This window comes from Dromaius novaehollandiae, chromosome 19, assembly GCF_036370855.1.
Source record: "Dromaius novaehollandiae isolate bDroNov1 chromosome 19, bDroNov1.hap1, whole genome shotgun sequence".
Taxonomy (NCBI): domain Eukaryota; kingdom Metazoa; phylum Chordata; class Aves; order Casuariiformes; family Dromaiidae; genus Dromaius; species Dromaius novaehollandiae.
The window spans coordinates 16,092,164-16,115,661 of record NC_088116.1 but is presented as its reverse complement, the minus strand read 5'-3'; the positions used below and the strand labels follow the sequence as shown (position 1 = coordinate 16,115,661).

Genomic DNA, 23,498 nt, shown 5'->3' with positions numbered 1-23,498 from the left:
AAAAAAAAAAATTGATACCAGTCTATCTTTTGAACTCTTAGTGCAAGATCTTTTTTCCCCTTGCATGTCCACCTATCATTAGCAAAACATCGCTCCTCTTAGAAAATGAGTTTATTCAAAACTAAAAAGCAAATATACTTCTATTTTTCCTTGTTTGGTTCTTTTTTTTTCTTTTTTTTTTTTTTTTACTTGGAAATATTAAGAGGCATTTTTTCTCTCCACAGTTACAATCTAACTGAAATAGACTTTGGCATCACACGCTTGCTGGGAAAAGATCAAAGCAAATACTGAGTCTAGGGCTATGCCTTAATTAAACAGAAATTCTCCCAGACTTTCACTTTCCCCATTACATGCAAAAACCTCTCCCCTTGCCAACAGAAGTCCCAAGTGTTATTCCAAGCCAGCAGCCTACAAGCAAGTGCCATTCCCTGCAAAAACATCGCATAGAAAATCACCTCATTCATTACTGGTGTTTGATTTCAGTGAAAGAAATGAAACAAACCTAGTCACACAGATTCAATCTTCTCACACTGCTTAGTTGCTTTTCCAGTTCTCCCACAGGATTGCTCCTACTAAACCCTAGATATTCCTCTTTTGCTTATATCTATGTTTGATCATTTGCATTCCATAATAAATCACCAAAACCTTAATATTTGCCCAGAAAGATCTATGATTCCTTAAAAAATGCAAACCAAACCTTTGGCCAACTCTGTACCAGTGAACGAAACTATTCCAAGGCGCTTTTCCCAACCTGGAAGGCCAAAGGGCATGGTCTGGCTACATCCGTTCCACTAAAACCTCTTGGTCTCCAAAGTACCTAGTATGGTCTTTGGTCAATGCTAACTCTTAAACTGGGAATTGTTTGGATGAATAGGCTAGATAAAACACTAACAGGATATAGACAATCTACACAGACGTAGATCTTCAGTCTAAGCCCCAGTACTGTTTAATAGTATAGTTAATCTAGACGTAGACTATTGTTATACTTTCATATTAATAAGCAGTTGTGCAAATACATTATTAAATCATATCAGTAAAATATACATCAGCAAGTAGCTCATTTTTCCATATATACCTATGCATAAATGCATATAATCCTCCAAACTGCAAAGAAAAATAAAAAACAGGTTAACATCTTCAAGACTTCTAGATTAAGATTCAAAACTTAAGACTTTTATAATAAAACTCACTTTCAGAATACTCTGAATCTATTACCTTTTGGGCAAAAATATCTTCAGTAATGACCAGGACGATGGGACAGAGTGCACCATCAGCAAGTTTGAAGATAATACAAAACTCCAAGGAGTGGCTGATACAGCAGGTGGGCGCGCTGACATTCAGAGGGACCTCAGCAGCCTTGAGAAACGGGCAGACAGGAACCTCACGAAGTTCAACAAAGGGAAATGCCAAGTCAGGCACCAGTACAGGCTGCAGGCTGACCAGCTGGGAAGCAGCTTTGCAGGGAGACCTGGGGGCCTTGGTGGGCAACAAGTTGAACATAAGCCACCAGTGTGCCCTCACAGCAAAGAAGGCCAACAGCATCCTGGGCTGCATTAGAAAGCGTGTCACCGGCAGGTCGAGGCAGGTGATCCTTCCCCTCCACTCAGCACTGATGAGGTCACATCCGGAGAGCTGTGCCCAGGGCTGGCCTCTCCAGTAGAAGAGAAAGATGGACACATGGAGCAAGTCCACAGAGATGAAGAAGTGACTGGAGCGTCTGACATACAAGGAGAGGCTGAGAGACCTGGGACTGTTCAGCCTGGAGAAAAGGAGGCTCAGGGGGATCTTATCAATGTGTATAAATATCAGTTGGGAGGGAGTAAAGAAGATGGAGCCAGCTCCTTCTCAGTGGCATCCAGTGACATGCCAAGAGACAATCAACACAAATTGAAACACAATAAATTCCATCTAAACCTAAAAATCTACTGATCAAGCACAGGAACAGGTTGCCCAGAGAGGTGGTAGAGTCTCTATTTTTGGAGATCCTCAAAACCTGACTTGACACAGTTTTGAGCAACCTGCTCTAGTTGACTCTGCTTTGAGCAGGGGGCTGGACAAGGCAATTTTCAGATGTCCCTTCCAAACTCACTACTCTGTGAAAAATTTCTTAAGTTTGGTATCCATCTAGAGGAAAGCTGTTTAGAAAACATGCAGTGTGTCAGAAAAGTTTACCTCTATTTCCAAGATAGTTTAAGTTGTTTTCTTCTTTTCATAAAAGAATGTGTATGAGTACCAAAACATTACGATAAACATTGAAATCTTTAAAAAAAATGACTGCCAGAAATTTGTCTCCTCAGAGAAATGATCTAGAGTTTTTTAAAGCAGATTACAACATCTGCTTTTGCAGAAGCACGCATTTTGAAAGTATGTTTGAGTTATGTGAAGATTTTATGAAGGCATACAGATATGTTCATCTGACTTTGGAATGAGCATGGTCATTGCCTCAGCTTCTTCAGAGTTCTTAAAACACAAATCAGGTGATGCCAGGTATCAGCATACACTGGATAAGCTACTTTTGACAGTATTGGGAAGTGCAAAAAATTGAGATAATCCATATAATCCACTACCTACTAAAAATGCTCCCACAGAGATCAATTTTTGGATAGAGCTTTATAACCTTTACAAGAACTCTTTACAATTAATTTTTGAATTCTATATATTTTCATTATCTTTTAAAACTCAACTAAATTCTAAGATATAAGGCCCAAACTGATTTGGTCAGGGGCAATGGAGGAAAGAATTTGCTGTGCAGAATTACAAGCAATGATATTAACTTGAAAGAACAGAGTCTGACATGCAAACCCTAAGTCCACAGAGCTTGTAGTAAGAAAGAATCATTTTACCAGTAACCCAACATTAATGTGGTACAACCTGACAGTAAGCAAGAAACTACAGTGTCATTTTTATTTATATTCTTTGCTTACCAAGTGTAACTCTAACAAGAGTTAAAAAAATACTTAGTTCCATATAACAGGAGTTTAGAAATACTTACTTCCATATTATAAAACCTGTTAGATCATGTTCATTACTTGAGATACTTTTGATAAAGTGGCAGTAATGAGTTTTTGGGGCACTTTCTTTGAAAGGAACAAATATAGATTAACATTACTTTCATGCATGTTCCTCAATCTATTGTCTGTCAAATCTCAAAGAACAAGTGAAACCCTAGATGGCTGGCTTCATAATTTTACTAAAGAGACATCCAACAGAATATGTTTCTATCATTCTGTATGCCCCTAACTAGCTCTGGTTTTAAGGGATACACTCCTAGTTACTGATAGAACTACCTCTTGACAAGCTAGTTTGATGCTTTCCATTGTAAGTCTGTCTCATTTTCTTAAAATTTGCAAATTATAATGATTTGAACTGAAATTTCCATGCTGGTCAGGTTTATTTACCCTGGTCTGACATATAATTTTTAAATGACCAATCATTTCTCAAGTATCTTTAAGGAAATGGCATTTGCTTTTCATTATTTTTGAACAATAAAAATGTAGCAACCAATTCATTAACAAAAATCTTAGTTTTCTGTGTTTTGAAGGATGGGCTTGAAATTTGAAAGGGGTACTTGTTCTGTGTTCAGAACTGGAAGTATGCTTTTTGTATTGCTGTGAAAATGCACCCACCTACACCAGATCTTAAGTCTGAAAATCCATGTACACATTTGTTTAAATTATCGATTTCATACAAATAAAGTTCCATCTCTAAGGAAATATTCATATTTCAAAGTATTTTGTTTCCTAAAAATGCATTAAAATTAAAATACCTAATAATAGTATATTTCTGTAGGTAATAAATGCCCACTTTTATCTTGACCCATTTGGACTAAACATCTTAGAAATCTGATATTCAGGAGCAGGGCCACTGTGACTATTTTAGTATAATTCATGTACAAAAAATCTGGTCTCTCAAAACAAACCCCTAAACTTTGAAAATGAGAAGGCTGCTTTCTAGTGAAAAAAGTGAACTAGCTTCAATACTAATTAGTTCTTAGCTTCAATACTAATACTGATCAGTTAGCACCAATGTGAATTTAGCTTTTAGTATGGCCCAAGTCCTGGGACTTTTGAATCTTGCTGGAAAGTAAATTCTACTCTTACCAATTAAAAATGAAAAATTAGAAAAAAGATCTTATTGCAGGCCATTGTTGTCTTGTGATTTAAACTCTATTTTAAAACTAAGCAGAATTCAATGTTTGGAGCACATTTAATTTGCTTTTCATTTATGTAGTGGTACTGTTGTAGCCTTTCCAATGTTTTTTTGGTGCCTCTTGAGGAAATACGCATTTCTATACGTGCCTTCTCTGGCAAGGAGGAAAGAACATATAAAAGTGTACTGCCTTCTCTGGTTATGCCTGATGCATCCTGGAGAGTAAAAAAAGTACTTTCAGTGTTTTAGTTATCATTTTGTGATTGGATACTGAGACTTGTTACCAGCATTAGAAACACAGATATGCAGAGGCCATTTAATAGAGTTGGTTGAAGGTCATGTAAGAGATGCACCAAGGCTACAGGCATTCAGTGAAATACATTACATTTTATGCTCAAGGAAAGAACTTCATCCTTCGCAAATTGTGTGGTTTTAACAGATAACAAATTACTTAAACACTTTATTCTCATTTTGAAAACTTGCTGTATTAAGAGCAGCCTTTAAAAATGATTTTCTTGAACAGTATTTTCACATGGGAATATGATCCATTTAGCAGCTGCGCATGCGTGATTACTGACTTAGTAATTGATCACTCATGCATGTTTATAAACTTACAGTTTATGTTTACTTTCATAAATGTGTTAGCTGACTTTTTTGAATAGTTTTTAAAAAGTATGTGGAGTTAGATATGTTCATGACTTTGTTTTGTACTTTTCTTTGAAGATCAAAAAAAACATGTAGCTGCTTTAAAAATGGAAAGAGTGTGGGTATTTAAATGATCCAGAACTGTAATCTCTTTTGAGGCAGATGACTTTCCATTCCTTGCATTCCAACTTCTCAGTGAATTAATAAGATTTTTGGACATTTGCTATGTGTAGAACCAGGATTCTGTTGAATCTTGTCTCTAGTTAAAATGAAAACTCATTAAAAAAATCATTGGTCCTTTAACTGAATGATTAAAAACAAAACAAAACTGCACAGCAAACAGTACTGGTATTCAGCAGAGACAGTGTGGGGGATTTTTCTTCAGTTCTAGGTGCTTTGGGATTTAGAGGAATGCGTAGGTGTCCATCTTGACTTGAGATTTGTCATTCGTCTTGTCTACCATTGGCTGTGAATTATATATTTCTTAACTTTCCCCACGTAAGTGGTTGAAGGCAAAAAAGCTGTTCTTCCATTACTTTATCATTTTCTTTCTGAGAAATAATGGAGATGTGCATGTCCTGTAACTGATTTTTTTTCCCCCCCAGAGGTCTCTTCTATTGTCAGTCTTCTCCAGTAAAAATATGGAATGAATTAGTACCATTAATTAGGAAATGTGATGTCTCTGCTTGTTTGACGCTTGTTTTATCTCCATCTTTTCACATTTGATGTGGTTAGTTTGTTCATAGTCCAATAGATATATGCAAAAAGTGAATGAATCCAGAAGGCAGAGGTGGCACAAATAACGTAAGAAAGGACCTTTGATTGTGGAAGTATTCTTTTTTTAAACATAAACACAAAGAGTGTTTCTGATCTGTAATTCCTAACTCAAGCTGCTATTGGAGATTCAATTTGGAGATAGTTGCTAAGAGTGCTTTAGTTTTTATGTATTGTCTTGGGCTTGCCTGGAGGTCTGTTACACCTTTTTTAACTGTGATAGCAACTGTATAATGACCAAGTAATTATTACCCAATCTGTGTAAGCTTTAGCTTACTTTCGTAGGATTGTGTAGTAAGAAGCCAATTTTTATCAAATTTTGTTATGTTTCTGTGATTAATAGCACCGTAAGAACAAGTTGTTATTCTGTGTAAAATGAACTATGACCCTGGAAGAAAGAAGTAGCACGGAGGAGCACAGGCGAGGAATGACAATAGGGGAATTAAAAGGGTGAGCACACAGGATGATACCGCAGACCCCAGGGCTATAAACAATTCACCAGTGTTCAATTATTGATCATTAAAGGAATGCACCCTTTGGAAGAAAGTAAAATCAGTTTTAGGATCACAAAGGGAAAAAAGAACAAGCATTCAACATATATAAACCATAGTAAAACCTACTGTGTAGAACAGATTTAAATGGTGTGTGGAACTGCAGATCAAAGGAAAAAAGTTTTAAAGCATTATTAGAAAATGGATAAAAATAACGCTAAGTGCATCCTAAAGTGAGGAGGAAAAAAGTTCCGCTATCAGCATCATGCAGGAACTCAAGAGTCTGAAAACTTGCTGTAACTCTCCACCACCACCCAGACTAAAGTCATTGGCTTTGAACTCAGAGAAGCAGTGCAAGGACAGGTCTAACACTGCAGCAAGAAAGGATAGGCTACTAGGAAGTGTGTGAATAAGGATTTTAACTTTTTTATTATGAAACTTCTTCTGTAATGATATTGTTTATTTTCTGTCTTTTTCTGTAATAATTTCATCTGGGCTTTTTTTTAATTAGCTAAGATATTAATTTGGATAACAAATTCTTGGCTTTGCATACATAATATGTTTCTTTGGTCCATATAAACTGCTCAGATTTCAGTGCAACAAACTGGTGTAGAATGGAGGCAATTTAGGCTGTAATTTGGAAGTGACACAATTTACCACGTTGCTCTGCATGTCCCACAGAATTCACCTAATCTAATGAATTTGGTGATGCTCGGATCAGCTGCTCTTGAGAACTGATTACATGGAATCTGAGGATTCTGGTTTCTCACCTGCATATCATATACTATATCATATACTATTTCATTTATTAGAATTGGTTGTTCTGAAGGGGAAGAGGGAAGGTTTTCTTTGCCTGTGGAGAAAGAGAAAGTAGGAAACATGGTTATACGATGAGATACTTGAGTGGAATGGGCTCAGTCTGGGCTTGCTTTCTGCTGGACTGCGTAGGTACAGGCCCAGCCATAAAACCTGGAGAAACTGAGCATGAGAGCATAGTCTCTCATTCTGTTTTCTTTGACAACAAGGCCAAAGTTAGGCGTTCTTGCTGACCAGGTCTTTTCATGAATCAAATTTATAGCCTGGCCCCATAAAGATTTGTATTGATATAACTGAAGAGAATGCAAATCAGGGAATGGGAGAATTGGTTTGGATTATTAAATTTCCTTTGCCACCAAACAAATTACAGCTAAATCTTGAAGTCCTGTTTGCCTAGGAATATCTGAAAGAAAATTGCTTAGAAAAGATGAGCTTTTAAAAGGAAGTATGTTCTTAGTTTTTCACCATCTTGCAGTTGCATAGAGATGACAATACCATGTTTTTCCAAGTTTTTTGTTGTTGTTGTTAATAATTTACCTGTTTTGCCTTCATCTGCATCCATGTGGTAACCTTAAGAATATTTAATGAATTTATGAATGGCATAATCATAATTTCAGTAAGTTAGTCCTAAAATGTAATTATGTTTTGCCTATTAGCTAAAGCTTATTGCAAGCTTTGTTAACAAATCTCCTATAATAGTGTCTCCAGTGTCCCCTTTTTTATAGCTTCCTTTGAGCATCTTAGTCAAAGACTGAGGAATGAAATCCGCTCAACAAATGAGGAGGCACTTATGAAGAAAGAAATTTGTTGGGAAAATGTTTTAGTTGTTTTGGAGAAATGATTTACCTAGTTTTTCCTTGTAAAAGTGCAATATAATAGCAAATTCTAAATCATTTATGTAGCAGTTTATATATAGTTACCATTGCCACTGAGATGGGGATTGCAAGCAGTGGCATGGCAGGAACCACTGCGACTTTCCAGCCAACCTTCCCAGGCCAGCAGCAACATCCCTGCCAGGGAGGGAAGTCGAGGACTAGTGAACGCAGCCTTGGGGTGGGGGAGCAAGCGTGGGGGTGTGAAATAGTCACATAGGGTAAAAGCTCTAATCTCACTGTTTGTTAAGAAACCCCACTATACAGATCCACCGCGGGTTTTCATTTAATCTGTCTTGCCTGTGAAAAAAATCTAAAGTGAGAATGTGTGGGTGAACAAGGATGTATTAAGGCTGTTTTAAACTACACTTCCAAAAGCATCAGTAAGATACCATGTCTTAAAAGACTGTATCTGTGTTTGAAGAAGAATATAACCTGGAGGATAGTCCACAGGTGAGCAGATTCTGTGATAAAATACATGGTTCTCAAGATGAAAAAGTTATCTGAAGAAAAAAAAAAACTTGGATATAATGGATATATTATCACTTGTTTTTTTAAAAAAGGAAAATTATTTTGGAAAGGCAATTAACCTTGTTCAGGGATCATGTAATTTAACAATGTGAAGAATCATCAAAGTTTTCCATGACTAATAGCATAGGTGCAGTTGCCTCTAGATTCATTTATATAAGGCTGCAGCAAACCACGCCGAGTGGCACAGGTGCCCCTTTTCTTCAAAATCAAGTATGCAGAATTGATCCCTCTGATATTATGTTCTGTACTGTACTGCTATTTATGTAGGACAGTAAGTTTTTAAGACACTGTCTTGTTTGCTACTTCAGGAAACTGTAGCTTGATATTTGGTCTATTCTTTTGTGGATTGTGAGTGATTGGACTAGTTACCTGCCCCTGAAGATTAGCTGTTAAATCTAGATGGCACAGCAGCCATACGTCAAGGTCTCTCAAGATTTGGGAGAGAAGGGAGAGAAGAATGTTTGCAAAAGCTAGATTGCTTTTCAGTTTAGGTAATCAGAATGGGGAAAGCAGGAGGAAAATATGCAAGTTCAACTTCTATTAATAATTCTTCATGTCAAGAAAACTGTACTGGATATATGTAACAATTCCATTTCCTGATTTCTATTTCTATTCATTGTAAATCTGAATGGGGATTCTTTTTGTTTGTTTGTTTTGTTTGGAGTGTCTTGTTTTTACTGTAGTTTTGTGGCTGGTGTATGCTCTGCAAAGCTTTGGGCTCTATACAGTTAATTAATGAAAATAACATAGAATGAATAGACACATAAATGTGGAAAATCTTGATGCGAAAGCTTTACCTGCTTCAGAGTCTTTGCCTTTTGCACACACATGGATGTGGTCTTAATTTGCCTGTATTTTCTATCTTGCTACCTAAAGATAGTATAAATAATGATAATTTGTGATAATTCCACTGAAAAACAGACACTGGAGCAGAACATAGTACTGGGTTGTTCAAACTCTGATCTTTTCTGTGACTTCTGCCCTCGTGGCAGGGCGGTCGGTCTGCAGGGGTGAAACAAGCTGTTTCAGTTCTGGAGCAAGCTGCCTCAGAGCTAACCAAGGGCTCTGCAGGTGAGCCTGAACAAAGCAAGTGACTGTAGTATTAAAACAACTAGTAGATAGAGGGGTGAATCCGTACTGGATTGTCCAGGAGGACTCTGCAGGGGGACGACATGTAACTGGTAGTCAAAGATGTAAGAAAGCATGCAGTGGAGTGGACAAGAACTTGGCAGGACGTGGAAGTGGAAATGGAAGACATAGTAAGGAGGGAGGGAATTTGAACAAGAAAAGAGGGAAGATGCTAATCAGATTTTTTTAAAAAAAAAGAGGGGGAGGAGATAGAGAATGAGTGGGAGAGTTCACCTAAAGCCGCTGGTTTAACAAAGAGGTCATACTCACAAAATTTTAACCCGAAGTGCTTTCCTTGTTTTGTCATATCTCTTAGTAGGATCACAGCTTTCTATTCAATAAAGGCGATAAATGCCTGCATTGAAGAGTAGACTATCCCAACTATTGTTGGGATGTTAGTGACTGTGGATATTTGACACCATAAATAAGACGTAGGGTTTTTGTAATCTGTTAGTAATTTTCCTCATTTCTTTGGTTGATTATAAGTGGCAACATAAGGACTAGAAAGGAGAGACGATCACATACATTCAAGTGAAGATAGATCATGTGGCAATGGTTTGCTTGCTAATAGTTCACTTGCAAGGAGAGATGGAAATCCTTGCAGGTAATTTCTGCGTGGCACGATTAGTGTCTCTTTAATGAAGTCAAGTGTAGTGAAAATGCTTATTATACACTGTAATCTTCCTTATGGGCATCCCAGCGTGCTCTTCTGTATGCTCATAACGAAATTCTCATATTGGGCCAGGATGGGTGCTGCTACTGGATACTTAGAAGCTTCTTTATTACCCTTACAGCTTTGCATTAATAATAACAGAGTGGAGCTTGGCAATCACTTTTGTGCTAACCTTTCTCTGATTCATCTTTAGGTTTAGTCGGTGCCTAATTCTTACTGGCCTTTACTACAGTAGTTAGCTCAGTGGGGGAAGACAATATCACTCCTTGCTAATACAGGTTGAATGCTAGTGTGAGTAAAAACTGCTTGTACCATATGTATTTTATAGCTACTTTTATACATGTTGTACATAGTGTGCTTTTCAGTAATCAGAAAAGAAGTATTATGTGTGTTATTCTGAGTTAATGATGTCATAAATATTTTTTTAGGAGGGTAACATACATAATATGCAGCACACATAGTATGCAACTTGTCAGTTGAAACTTCAGGGAGAATATAATGACTGCCTAACATCTTTATCTTTTGAATGGAATATCTGGGGATGTTAACAATATCTTCCAGGGCTGGAACATTCACTGGAGGAGGAGAGTAATTTGTGCTTTGAACATTTAAAAAAATCTAAATTGCTCTTTGATTTTAGAAAAGGAAGAATATTTTGATTGCATACTAATTACTAATCACATAATAACCACAACCTGCAGTTCCTGTAGAGACATTCTGAACTAGACTACAAATAGGAATAAAAATCTAAGTAATCATATTACCTCAAGCTGAAAAATGATTGATAGTTTGTCATTACAATGTGTCTCCTAAGCACAAACCCAAACAGTAAAAATGAATTTTAAGGAAGGAATGGACCACAGATAGATAGCAATTTTTTATTCATTGTCTCTGTCGTGCAGTGGTGCTGAAATAATAATGCATTAGCATAAACTGTCTTTAATGAGCGTCTTCACTGCTGAATCTGTTCATTCCTAACGGTATCATGCAAAAAGTTCAGCAATCTTTTTCCTGTTTAAAGTCATCTTCAGTCTAGAGAGATATTTATTTCTCAAAGTGACTATTGCAGAAAACTATATACCTTACACATTTTATCTCACATAGTAAAGATGACTTGAAAAATGATATTCTTCACCACTGATGATAATATTGGTCTTGCATTGTTGCTTATTTTCAATGGCATCTGTGGATTGTTTTTAGGTTAGTCAGCTCTCATAGATTTTTACTTGGCTTTTCCAGAAAAACCGTCAATATGAAGTCTCATGTTTTTAATGGAGCTATTTCCCTTACCAAACACTTTGGAGCACAGGAAGAACTTTTTCATTTCTTCCAAATATTTTGCTTTCTTTGCCTTTTATGTGTTATATTGATCCCATCAACTTTGAATTTTTCTCAACCCACAGCAAAGAAACTGCCACCTTTGCTATTTTCCACTGTCAGGAAGCTTTTGAATGTCATAAAATTAGATTTTGAAGCAATTCAAGATGTAGTGACTACATAAGCTTTCTCAAGCCTTCCTCTTTGCAGAGATTGGACAAGAAGCAGACTCTCCTTGTGTCTCCTGTTTCAGTAATGCCCTAGGATAAAGCCCTAGACAGAATATTTCCCTGAGACTAAAAGGTAATCAGATAGGATAGTCTAGAGAATATACTGAGATCAGGATGCGATATGTAGATTTCTGTGTGAGGTGGCCTAGCTATCCCATAGATAATGGGATTGCACATACAGAGTGTTTCCTACTTCTTCTTACTTTACCCCTAAGTGTACAAAGTTGGTTGAATGACCGTTGTGAAAATCCTTTGGGGGGGAAGAAGGTTTTGTATTCACTGCCTTCATGATCTTGTAAACCTTGCTCATATTCTCCCAAGCTTTCTGCTTTTCAAGAGTTCCAAATTCTTCAATATGTTTTGAAAGGCAGCTGCTCTATTCCCTAGGCTGTTTTAGCTCTATACCTTCTTTAACGCCACTGTGCCTTCCCTGAGATTCGGAGGCTAGAATTACACATGTGACTGAAGATGTGGATGCACTGTTTTTTTTATATATGTGTATGTGTGTGTGTATACACATTATATATGTGTATACATATATACATACATATATGTATGTCTATATTTGTGCACACACACACATATATATAATCAGAAGTTCAAGAAAGCTTCCAAAATGAGGCTGGTGTGGTTTATCTTATATGGCTTATGGTATAGAAGATGCTCAGAAAATAGGGGCCAGAGAGTGATCTGAAGTTTTGCGTCCAGTGGTATTGTTAAGAGAAAGTGATATAACGCTTCAGATAATGCAGTCAAAAACATTTCACATACATTAATTTCAATATAAGCATAAAATTGGAGGATATGGCACATCAGTTCTTTTCCAGCTTAATATATATATATAACCTCAAGAAAGAGCAAATATAGAAACTAATACCAGCCACTTTTTGGCAAAACTGCTTTTATTCATTTCTGTTCAAAATGGATCCAGGGGCTTTTTTATAAGGCAATCATTTGTTTAATTGTTGTGTCTTTATCACTTCCATATTTTTGGCAGAGAAAATCAACATAAAGTTGAATTTGCACCATCTCCAACACCTTTTCAGTATAATGTTGGGAGATTATTGTACTGTAAAGTAAATGATCGTTTCAATTATGAATTAGCTGGTAAAGATTTTGAGCTGGTGTCTATGTCAGGTTTAATTAAAGTATTTTGGAGTGAAGTGTAATTAAATAAGTTTTCTAAAAAAATTATGTTTGAGAAAGAGGACCATACGCAAGTCATATAAGCACTTTATGGATTGTCTAACTAATTGAATTAATTGAATTTACCTGAATAATTAATTTTTTTCCAATTGTTTTATGTTTAGTTTCATAGCCAGGCAAAAACATTTATATTATAAATACTGTATTTTATATATATTATACATCTTTAATTATTGTAATTTGTTTATATTTACTATATTTTAGTTTTTACTATCTTTTATTCTTTGAGTTCTTTTATCTTTTTAGGGTTTTTTTTTCTGTACCTTACAAGAAATTAAGTCGAGTTTATGTAGGCCATGATTTTAAGTTTCTGGCTATTTCCCCCTTTTCTCCTCAAAGGAACTTATCAAGGGAAGGCTTTAATGGTTCAGTGTGCATCTGTGTTTATTAACTTCAGGACCTGAAGCTTTTTTCCTCTTGTAGAAATAAATACTATAGGCTCAGTAGACAGCATTTGCTAATGGAAGCATAGCACTTTCAGTATATTTATACCTCTATATACGATCTCCTTCCATAATCTTTCAGCCTCCTATTTCTTTACACATTTCTCTACCTGCATCCCTGTCATTTGAATATGAATATTCATACGTCATAAACAGAGAGCATTTAAAATGTCTTTATGTGAGCACAAATATATATACCTATGGCTAAACAGGGAAAGAAAATTTTATCCTTCTTTTCACATATTGAAGTGATAGTCTGTTAAGTAGCTGTAGTAATTGTAGAAGTTATTACACATTTATTTATAACCTAAATATTTGATAATCAATCTGACCAAAGTACTTGTCAAATTACTCTCATCTTTCATCTTGTTAAATAATAATATGAGTTATCTTTCAAGTTGGCCAAGATTTTTACACCTGAAATGTCTTTTAATATTATATTGGATATTTTATCAGACAGAAGTGATACAGAAATTTCTTATGTTCAAGTTATGCAACATGTCTTTTTATTTCATAGTTCTTTTCTGTAGCTTTTCAATAGAGAGAAAGTTTGTTAATGGAGATTTTGACTTGTAAATTAACAATTATCAGTAATATAATAATATGATAACATGATAGTATCACAATATATTCATATCAGTGAATGAATATGGACTTTACCAGAAAAAAAAGATGGGAGTTCACATTTGAAATATTTGAATTACTGCGAAATGAAATTTCAAATGAGAATTAAATTCAAAAAGGCAAAATAAGTCTGTTACCGTCTCTGAACAAGGTAAAACTCTGATGCTATAGGAAATTTCTCCTCTCTAAGAAATTTTCTTAGATGATTTTTGTTCTTTGATTTCTCTGGACAACTCTTTGCCACAGTTTCTCAGAAGTTTCTACTCCAAATCTTTTTTCATAAAAATTATTGTGGCAATCTGTAAATATCAGTCATGATACCACTCTGAGAACAGTAGATATCCAGAAAATTAAAGATCTTTTTCTTTGCATAGATGATGGCTTTGACTTTGTTGACACAGAAAAGGAGTAACTCCAATACACAAGCAAATAGGTCCCATTTGCCCTGTTTTCTGGAGGCAGAGGAGGTAGTTTGTGTCAGCTCTTCTGCTGACATTCATTTAGCATATGATTATAGGCATTGCTTCCAATATTGCCCCAAATCCTTAAATGATAAAGGAGAAAATAAGCATAGTTTACAAGTAAGGAAGCCAGATTTGTGGTGATGCTGTCTCTCCTACTCCTTACTCCTACTCCTTACTCCGCTCCACCTGCTCTTCCACTGTCTGCCACTTCTTCCTGCTCTGCCCAAAGGCTTCTGGAAATCAGTGTCCAGTTAAACACAAATTTGAAGAAGGTAGAGGTCTGAAAGAGGGTTAAGTTCTCATCGGGTAAGTGAAGATTGGTGACTGCCAAAGGAGGGAGAATCAAGTTAATTGCTGCTAGAAAGGCAGGAAGAGCTTGAGAATTTTTTTCATGTTGCTTGAGAACACCTGGCAGAACAACCCACACGCATTTTTCCAAACCATCTCTTATCCTGAGTGAAATGGCAGAAGATGATGAAGTTAAGGAGAGAAATAATGAGGTATTGAAGAAGGATCTGGGATTACAATAAGAACGTAATGAACATGTAAGGTAATGAAGAAGGAGCAGACTTTGGCCTCTTTAGGCGTGTGCTTGAAAGAATCCCATGCATTATGGCTCTGGAGAGAAGAGGGGTCCAGGAGAAATGGTTGATTTTCAAGAATCACCTCCTCCAAGCTCAAGAAGTGTCCACTCTCACATTCAGGGGGTCAAGCAAAGGCAGCAGGATGCCTGCATGGACAAACAAAGAGCTCCTGACAAAATTTAAACAAAAAAAGGAAGCATACCGGAGGAGGTGGAAGCTGGGATGAGTGACCTGGGAGGAATTTGGAGACACTGTCCAAGCATGCAGGGATGGGGTTAGAAAGCCAAAGTCCATCTGGAGTTCAATCTGTCGAGGGACACGAAGGGCAGCAAGAAGGGCTTCTACAGGTCTATCAGCAGCAGAAGGAAGGTTAGGGAAAATGTGGGCCCGCTGCTGAATGAGGCAAGGGACCTGGTGACAAAGGACACAGAAAAGCCCAAGTGCTCAATGCTGCCTTCACCTCAGTCTTTAGTGGTGAGATTGGCCTTCAAGAATCCCAGCTCCCTGAGAGCTGTGGGCAAGTCTGGAGCAAGGAAGACTTACCCTCAGTGGAGGAGGACCAGGTTGGGGAACACTTAAACAAACTGGACATATAGGAGGCACCTGTGAGTGGTGAGGGAGCTGGCCGATGTCATTGCGAGGCCACTCTACATTATTTTTGAGGCCATGGCTTGGGGAGTGGGATCTTATCAATGTGTATAAATGTCTGATGGGAGGAAGTAAAGAAAATGGAGCCAGCTCCCTCTCAGTGGCATCCAGTGACAGGACAGGAGGCAACAGGCACAGATTGAAACACAATAAATTCCATCTAAACATAAGAAAAATCTTTTTTACTGTGAGGATGGTCGAGCACTGGAACAGGTTGCCTGGAGAGGTTGAGGAGTCTCCATCCTCGCAGATACTCAAAACCAGACTGGACATGGTCCTGGGCAACTTGCTGTAGGTATGCCTGCTGTGAGTAGGGGGTTTGGACTAGATGCTCTCCAGAGGTGACTCCTGTAATTCTGTGACTGTCGCACTGGAGCATAAGTAGAGGAAAAGGGTAACAGTTCTTAAAGAACAACACTTTACTGGTATTCTGTCTAGTTTTTCTTTCTCTTTTTTCTTAACAAAGCCAAAAACAACTTCTGATCTCATTCTACATTGTCTTTTTGTCATGCCTGCTTTTACTGTTGTTGTTTGTTTTCCACATCCTTTTAAATTGCACAAGCCCGAGTCTGAGCTATGTCTGAGCAATTTGCCACTCAGAAAAGAGGGCAAAAATAGCTGTTTGCTAGGCTTTGGATACTACCTCCTGCAGTTCTCCAAAGGCTTTCCAAGATTTAAGGAAGATTGCTGAAGTACAAAGAGAACTGAAGCTATTTAGCAGAACTTTATGGGTCAGGTATTCTTTCTTCTCCATGTGGAGGTGGTTAGTGCTAATTTTTTTTGTCTCAGATGAAAAATGGCAATACATGGTGTGATACAGTTAAAAATGTCTCAGTCTTGCATAGTAAATTTAGCCCATAGTGCCTTTATGTTTTATTTTCTTGTCAGTTAGGCTTTCATTTTCAAATATGACATCTAAAATTTCCTAAGGGGTATTGACTTTAATGTCACCGGAGCATTACAGCATTGTGATTGGCAATAACTGGCAGAAAGAAAAGATACATTTTTCCCCCAAAAGAGTAAAAGTATAAATTTTATTGCAGAACGAAATGATGTAAATTTGTCTGTTGTCCATTCAAGTCTAGTAGGTATAAAAACATTTTTTTGATCCATTAAATTACATTTTGTACTCTGTTGTACTCCATTACTCAGTTGTTTTCTCTTGATTCCTTTTTAGCATTCTCAGTGGTTTCAGGCTCTCAGTCCTGTTATCTCCACTGTGAGAACCACAATAAGAATAAAATAAAATTGATCAAAAATAACTTTATTTTTTGTTTTTTATAGTTTCATATCAATTCAGTAGTATGTCCCCAAGCAAAAGAGAAATGTAAAACAATTTTTGTAGAACAAAGAGCTTTAGTCTTTCTATTTGCTAGTAGTGAATCTGTCAGTTGCCCAGATCTAATTTAATGGGATTACTTTTATACACTTTTTATATATATTTTTTTTATTATAGAAAAAATCAATTAAGAAATGTTAATGATGTTGCTCTATAGGCCTTGCTAAAGTTTGAACAAAATCCTTGTTCTCTTGAGGTCAAGTGGGGTTTTGTTTTTCATGTCTTTGACTTTACTGTAATTTCCTAAATTTTTTAGGTTGAGTGTGGACGGGAAATATTTTGCTGTTTGTAGTATGCATGAATAAGAATCAGTGATAAGATGCCTCTGTCCTATATAAGATCATACATGCAAGTCAATTAGCAAGCAAGAGAGGCATGGTACACTTTAGAAGGTCTATGTTATCTCCAAGACTAGCCTTTGAAAAGTATGTATATAAGATCAGATGTTTTAAAGTGCTACAATATATAAAAAATAAATAATTGAAGTAATACTTAAAGTAATTTGTGATATTTTATTAATTAGAAATTTAAATATTGATGATTGGGAAATACCTTAAATATCCATGAATGAAGCATGGAGTATATTTGCTTTATTTCAGTTCTAGCTTCTATAAATATGAATTCAAACTTTTTCTCTATTTTTCTTATTTTAAGTTCATAATAAAGGCTAATAAATTATACTTGTTTATAAATCTCTAGTAAATAGTTCTCAACTATTCCATAAAATCTTTAATTCTTTTTAAAATTAGTGTTGCTTACTGTTATGCCTAATCTTTGCCTCTATATAATATTCCATTAACATTTCATTATCAAAAAATTGTGTCAAAAATGAAACTTCTGTCTATTAACAGATGTTCTTTCTTTATGTTAAATAGTGATTTCTTAAGAATGTTGTATTGTGATTGCATTTCCATCAGAAAAGCTGATGAAAGTAGGAATATATATTCCTATATTTTCCCTCTGAAATCAATTCTCACTACTCATATGAGAAAATAATGCTGAAACTGAAGAACTCAGCAAACAAGTTTTGGTAGGATAAATACTTAAGCTAATCCATTGAAGTCCATAGTCTTATGCTGTTCTGCCCAGCTGACTCCTGTCCTCTCAGGCAGATAGTGGAATTGGTGAGATATTTCTGTGCACTAGAGGCAGAACAATTCTCTACTGGGGCTTATAAAGCCTTTTTTTAATGGAAGTTGACAATAATTACAAAAACATTTACATTCTAATAGGTAGGAACATAGAACAGAAAAAAACTTCCTGATTACTGAGTCCTCTTCTATTGCTGCTACTTATGTTATATAAACTTCTAAATAAACATATCAAACTCTATTTTAAAAGCATTTTTTTATTTCCCCCAGTGATTCCCCCCAAAAAAACCCTGCTATTAAATTTCATTTCTCTGATTATCATATTTTATAATACAGTTATGCTATTTTGTATAATCTGTTTGTTCCGCTGAGATTGCTGCCTTCAACTTGACTAGCTTTCCAACTTCTTGGATGTTCCCTCAACCTGAGAAGTGTTTGACAGCAATCATATTCTCTTCCTCTCCCTTGTCGTGCTGTGCTGAACAAATTGTTTTTTTTAGCCTCTAAAAATATTCTCTTTCCTTATAACTTCATATCTTTAATTTACTCTTCTAGAACACAAATGACTGGAACTGTATGTAGTATTTCAGTTTGAAATTCCCTTGGTGTGCTCCATATCACTGATGCAACTCTACCTCTATGGAAAATAACTAACTTGTCATTTGCCTATCCTCTGGTTGTGTTATGCTGATGGCTCAGAGCAACTCTGTGCAGCATTCCTTCTTTTCCGGCTAAGAAAACCTGATTCATAATGTTTCTAGTCTTGGCATTTGTAGTCTTGAATATATTAACAATTTTTAACTATTTTCTTAAGGAAATGTAGTCATTGCTGTTTGTATTTGAAGCCTTTCTTGTACTGGCAGTATCTCCCACCTTTGTGCTGTATCAGTTCCTACTTAAAGATATTATTATATCTTTATATGAATACTCCCACATTTATAAATGATAAACTCAGTGTTAGATAGGTTTGGCCAAAAAACTCTCCTGTGGGGAATTCTACAAGTAACCTTCCTCTAGTTTGATACCTTCTCTATGCAGTGCAGTATGTCATTATATTCTCTGTTTGCTTGTCTCCTACTTTATATATATATATACATATATATATATGTATATATAGTTTTACTGATGTCTAGGCAGACTGGATATGCCAAATACTTCTCACCTAGAATGATATGGTAGATATCAAGTTAGCTTGGTATAAGGTACTTTTGCTATAATGTATTTTATCATATTTTCTGTTTACCCTGGCCTTTAATTAGCGCCTTTAAAAACTGTCCTGAACCTATGCATTGTCAGTGGGGCCAGAATAAGGTGCCATCCTTGCCTAGATCATTTCCTCTGTACTTCCCAGTTGTAATATAGTCACTTTGTTTATTATGAAATTTTTCTTTCCAAATCTTTATAAAGGAAATAAACTTATTTGGTCACCTGCAAAATCTAAGCTCTAGCTGGACAAGGAAAAAGAGTGCAAAAGTTTATTGATAGGATTACATCATTGTAACCTATGTGTTAGTCATAATTGCATTTATCATAACTAAAAAAATCCCATAATAATGCAAGCTAGCACATCCAAAATAGTGTTCATTAGGAGTTTTCTAGCCTTGGATAAGTATAGATGAAGACAGCTATAAGAGTCAGATATTCTAGATAGATTTCTTGACATGGTATTTAGATTACATTACATTATCCTGACTCAGAAAATGTAGTTGAAAAACTCATCCCTTTTGCTTATTGACACTGCCGTATACATGCATGTTGTATCTATACTTGGGTTAGAAATGATCTGAAATTAATTCCCTCCTTTCCCCCACCGAGGGTGGTATCTCCACCACCCTGGAGAAGAGGATTCTCAAGAATTATTCCCTCAATAAATTAAAGGGATACATAAAGGTTCATGATACAATTTACAAAGCAAGACTCTGCTCCCCTAAACAGAAATAGAAACCCTGTATATCAGAATTGCCCTACTATTCTATCAGCTACCCAGTTCTTCATCTTTAGAGCTCATAGGCTCATTGGAATAAATGACAGAAAGGTGAAGCACGTGAATGCAGAACTTTATAGGAAATAAGCTTTTCCTTACAGGAGTACACAAAAGGAAGCACTGGAATAAAAGCGATCAAATTTATCCATAAAGTGTATTTTACTTGTTGTTCTTATTGGCTCTGGGTGTCTTAACAGATGAATTGGTACTGTGAGAGTAAGTGGACAGAACTGAAAAAGCTGTTGCAGTGATTTTTTTTGTTGTTGTTGCGTATGTCTTGCTAGCTCAGCAGGTTGCAGTATAGAACGTAGATGTGTTTTGTTTACCTTCTGATCAATAGCTGATTCTTTTTTTCTCCTTCCTTCATAATATTGTTATCAAACACAAAGTCTAGGAGAAAACTTGCATATTGGTCTCCATGAGGGAATGCAGTGTTAAGAAGAAAAATAAATAAAATTGAAAGGTGACACATAAGTTAAAATCCAAGCTCTCCAAGCCACTTGCTTTGTGAACACAGGGCAATGATTTTCTTTGTTAGGAAGCTACATTTAGCAGATGGGTATAGATGTATGCTCCTATTATCTGCAGTCTGTGCCAGCAAGAGACAGACTATCTTCAGTATGGAAGCAGTCACTTCATTAGCAGAGAATAGTTTCCAGTTTGCTGAAAGGTTGTGTGAGTACAGCACTTTAGTAAAGCAGGCAAATTTCACCTGAACTGGAGTTGGCTGCTGTCTAGCCAGCTTGGAAAATGAGCAGAAAAATTAACACTTGCACTTGTAAAAATATCCTAATTGTCTTATGTGTAATTAGAGGAAACACTATGCCTGGAACAGAAAACACCTCATAAATTATGACGATGTTCTGCTAATAAAGACCATTTCTTTTATCACTAGCAATAGAATAGTCATTTATGTTGCTTCAGAAAGAAGCACAAGCAATGACTACTTAATACGAAATACCAACTTCCTTTAACAGAAGTTTGATTTCCATTCGCAAGTATAAAAATATACCTGATACTCTGCCTAACTGCTAGCCATTAAAGTTCTTGTGCTATAGATGTGTTATTAGTAGTGTGTCATGTATTGATTTACCCTCCAAATTCTGCCTAGTAACATAATGGATGATGCATAATGGAAATTTTTAGTGGTGAAATGATGGCAGATGCACATTCTTGTACTCAAAGATTATGCTGTAGATTTTTATGACAATGTGAGTGAAAACTGAGTTTGATAACTTGCATAAGACACTCCTTCAGATGGAGTAGAAATGTTAAGTGAGGAAAGTGGAAATAGGTAAGAGTATTTAGAAATAGAATAACTCAGGATATTTTGTATTCAAAGTACTGTAAATTAAAAAGCAAAGGTCATAAGCAGACTCAGGAGGTAGGTTGTAGTCATACATTTCTATTTCTTACTGGTCATTTGTAATTCAGCTTCACTGAGAAGTATTGAATAAAATCATTTTGAGCATTGAAATACCTAAGGCCTCTTAAGCGAAGAATTTAGTGAAGAATTATTCTTCCTTCAATGTATATTTGTGTACAGGTCTATCCATATGGTGTTTTAAGAGTACATAGGCTTTGATTCTGTACTGATTTTGGGATTGTAAAAGTGGGTTCTCCTCTTTTTAAGTATAATTTGCATATTCAGAGGTATGTGTGTTTTGATATAGATTTGTATTGAGTTATAGCCACAGGTGTTTGTATATAGCACAAATTTATATGTATAATTGCTAGACAAGAGTTAAATGCTAAATCAGTGTGTATACTATGTTGTACCTTTTGTCTACTTACATTACTGTGTTGGTATACTTAGGCTGAAAGCTTTTAGGGTAGAGTGCATGTACTTTTAAAATAAATTATTTACAGTACACCATTCCTGCTTCAAGTGTGTATCTAGTGAGGAAATGTTTCATGTCTGATAGTATGTAATCATGAGGATTGCTTCCAATCCTTCATTATGCTGAAAAACTATTTCCATGAGTTTTATAAAACTCATGGATTTTTTTGTTTGTATCAATTATATACTTACGCAGCACTATTCAGAGATAAATAATCAACATTAGAAATGTTTCTGACACTGAGTAATTTAATTTTAAAAATAGGGAAAGACAACTGTTGCCTTTTTGTCCTTCTCCCACATAAAAAAAGAACAAAATCTTCATTTTTAAGTCTCAAAAGGTTTAAAGATGAATTCAAGATAAAATTCATTTAAACAACTGATCACTAACAACACAGGAAAATAATCTATTGAAAAACAGTTCTCAGTGTTGTGAGAACTTCTTCTGTTTCATTTGAAGATGATGGTACCTCTGGCACTGAAAATCCCTCAGATCTGTGTGTTTTATTTGCCTCGCTACTGGTTGAACCTGCAAACGGGAGAGCCCTGCTGCACCCATCGGTCTGGGACGGAGAGACCCCCGCCCCAGGTCCCGGGCACACCAGGCTGGGCTCCAGCGCCTGGGCAGGAGGGATTCCCCAGTCCCAGAGCCCACTGGAGGTGGCGACTGCTGTGACTCCCTTATTGATTTCAACTTCTAAAGCAAGTGACCAGGGCAGAGGAAAGGCAGGGCATGGTCTGCTGCCTGAACTGCGGGCTTCTGCTGGTGGAAGGAAACCAGCTTCTTAGCCGATTGTCGACTGGGATGTTCTTGGCTGTGCAGTGCCTGATATTGGTAAAGTGAAGAACCTAATTTATAAAACTTGTTTAGCATACCTCACAGTGAAGATTTTCATGAGTTCATTGGCACTTTGTTTCTTGTGTCTGCCTCAAAAGCTGTAGAAAACTGCCTGAGTCTTTAGTATTAATGGAAACTACAGGAAAACATATATTGTGTGAAGTTACATGATTTTATGATTTATATATTTGGAAGTAAAAGTATAAGCTGCATACAATTTGAGTATTTAAAATTCATGCTCTTACCTGTTTTGCTGTAGTTGAGCAGTTGTCATGGTTCCTATTGTACTGTCTGCATTAGAGGCAAACTTCATAAACAGAGACATTAAATGGAACTGGGCTTCTTAAATGTCCTGCTAAATTCATAGTACACTCAACTGTGTTTTGAATTGATCTGTATTTTCCAGAGATTGGATTACCTTGCTTTACATTGGTCTTGCTCATTTTCTTTCAAAAGGGATATGAATGGGGATATAGAGTCAACATAGTTCCGCTTTGCAAGGATGGGTAAACTGTGGCAATATGTAACACATCAGCTTCAGGGAGAGGGTCAAACCTTGGAAAAGGAACAGTTTATATGCCCTGTTGTTGTATTTACATCTTGTGTAGATATGAATATGTGGAGGTATCTACATCCAATCAGCTTCACATGGAAAAAGGCATGCCTTTATTCCCAGAAACTCCTAAACCAGTGCATACCTCAGGACTAGGCTGTGACTTGTGTTAAAATTAGCCCTTTAGTGAAACGGACACATTCAGTTTGTGATCAGAGAGCAGAATCTTTCAGTATAGTTTCTCAGTGTTGTAGAGGA

General features: G+C 36.2%; 1 protein-coding gene across 1 annotated transcript in view; it reads left to right on the top strand.

Annotated features, from left to right (window-relative positions):
* The first annotated feature begins 1,252 nt into the window (after positions 1-1,252).
* LOC135330346 (gamma-2-syntrophin-like) overlaps positions 1,253-23,498 on the top strand; it is a 185,073-nt gene continuing 162,827 nt past the window's right edge. The window contains exon 1 of the mRNA XM_064523522.1: positions 1,253-1,585. Coding sequence (XP_064379592.1) covers positions 1,253-1,585 — 333 coding nt within the window. The remainder of the gene's footprint in view (positions 1,586-23,498) is intronic.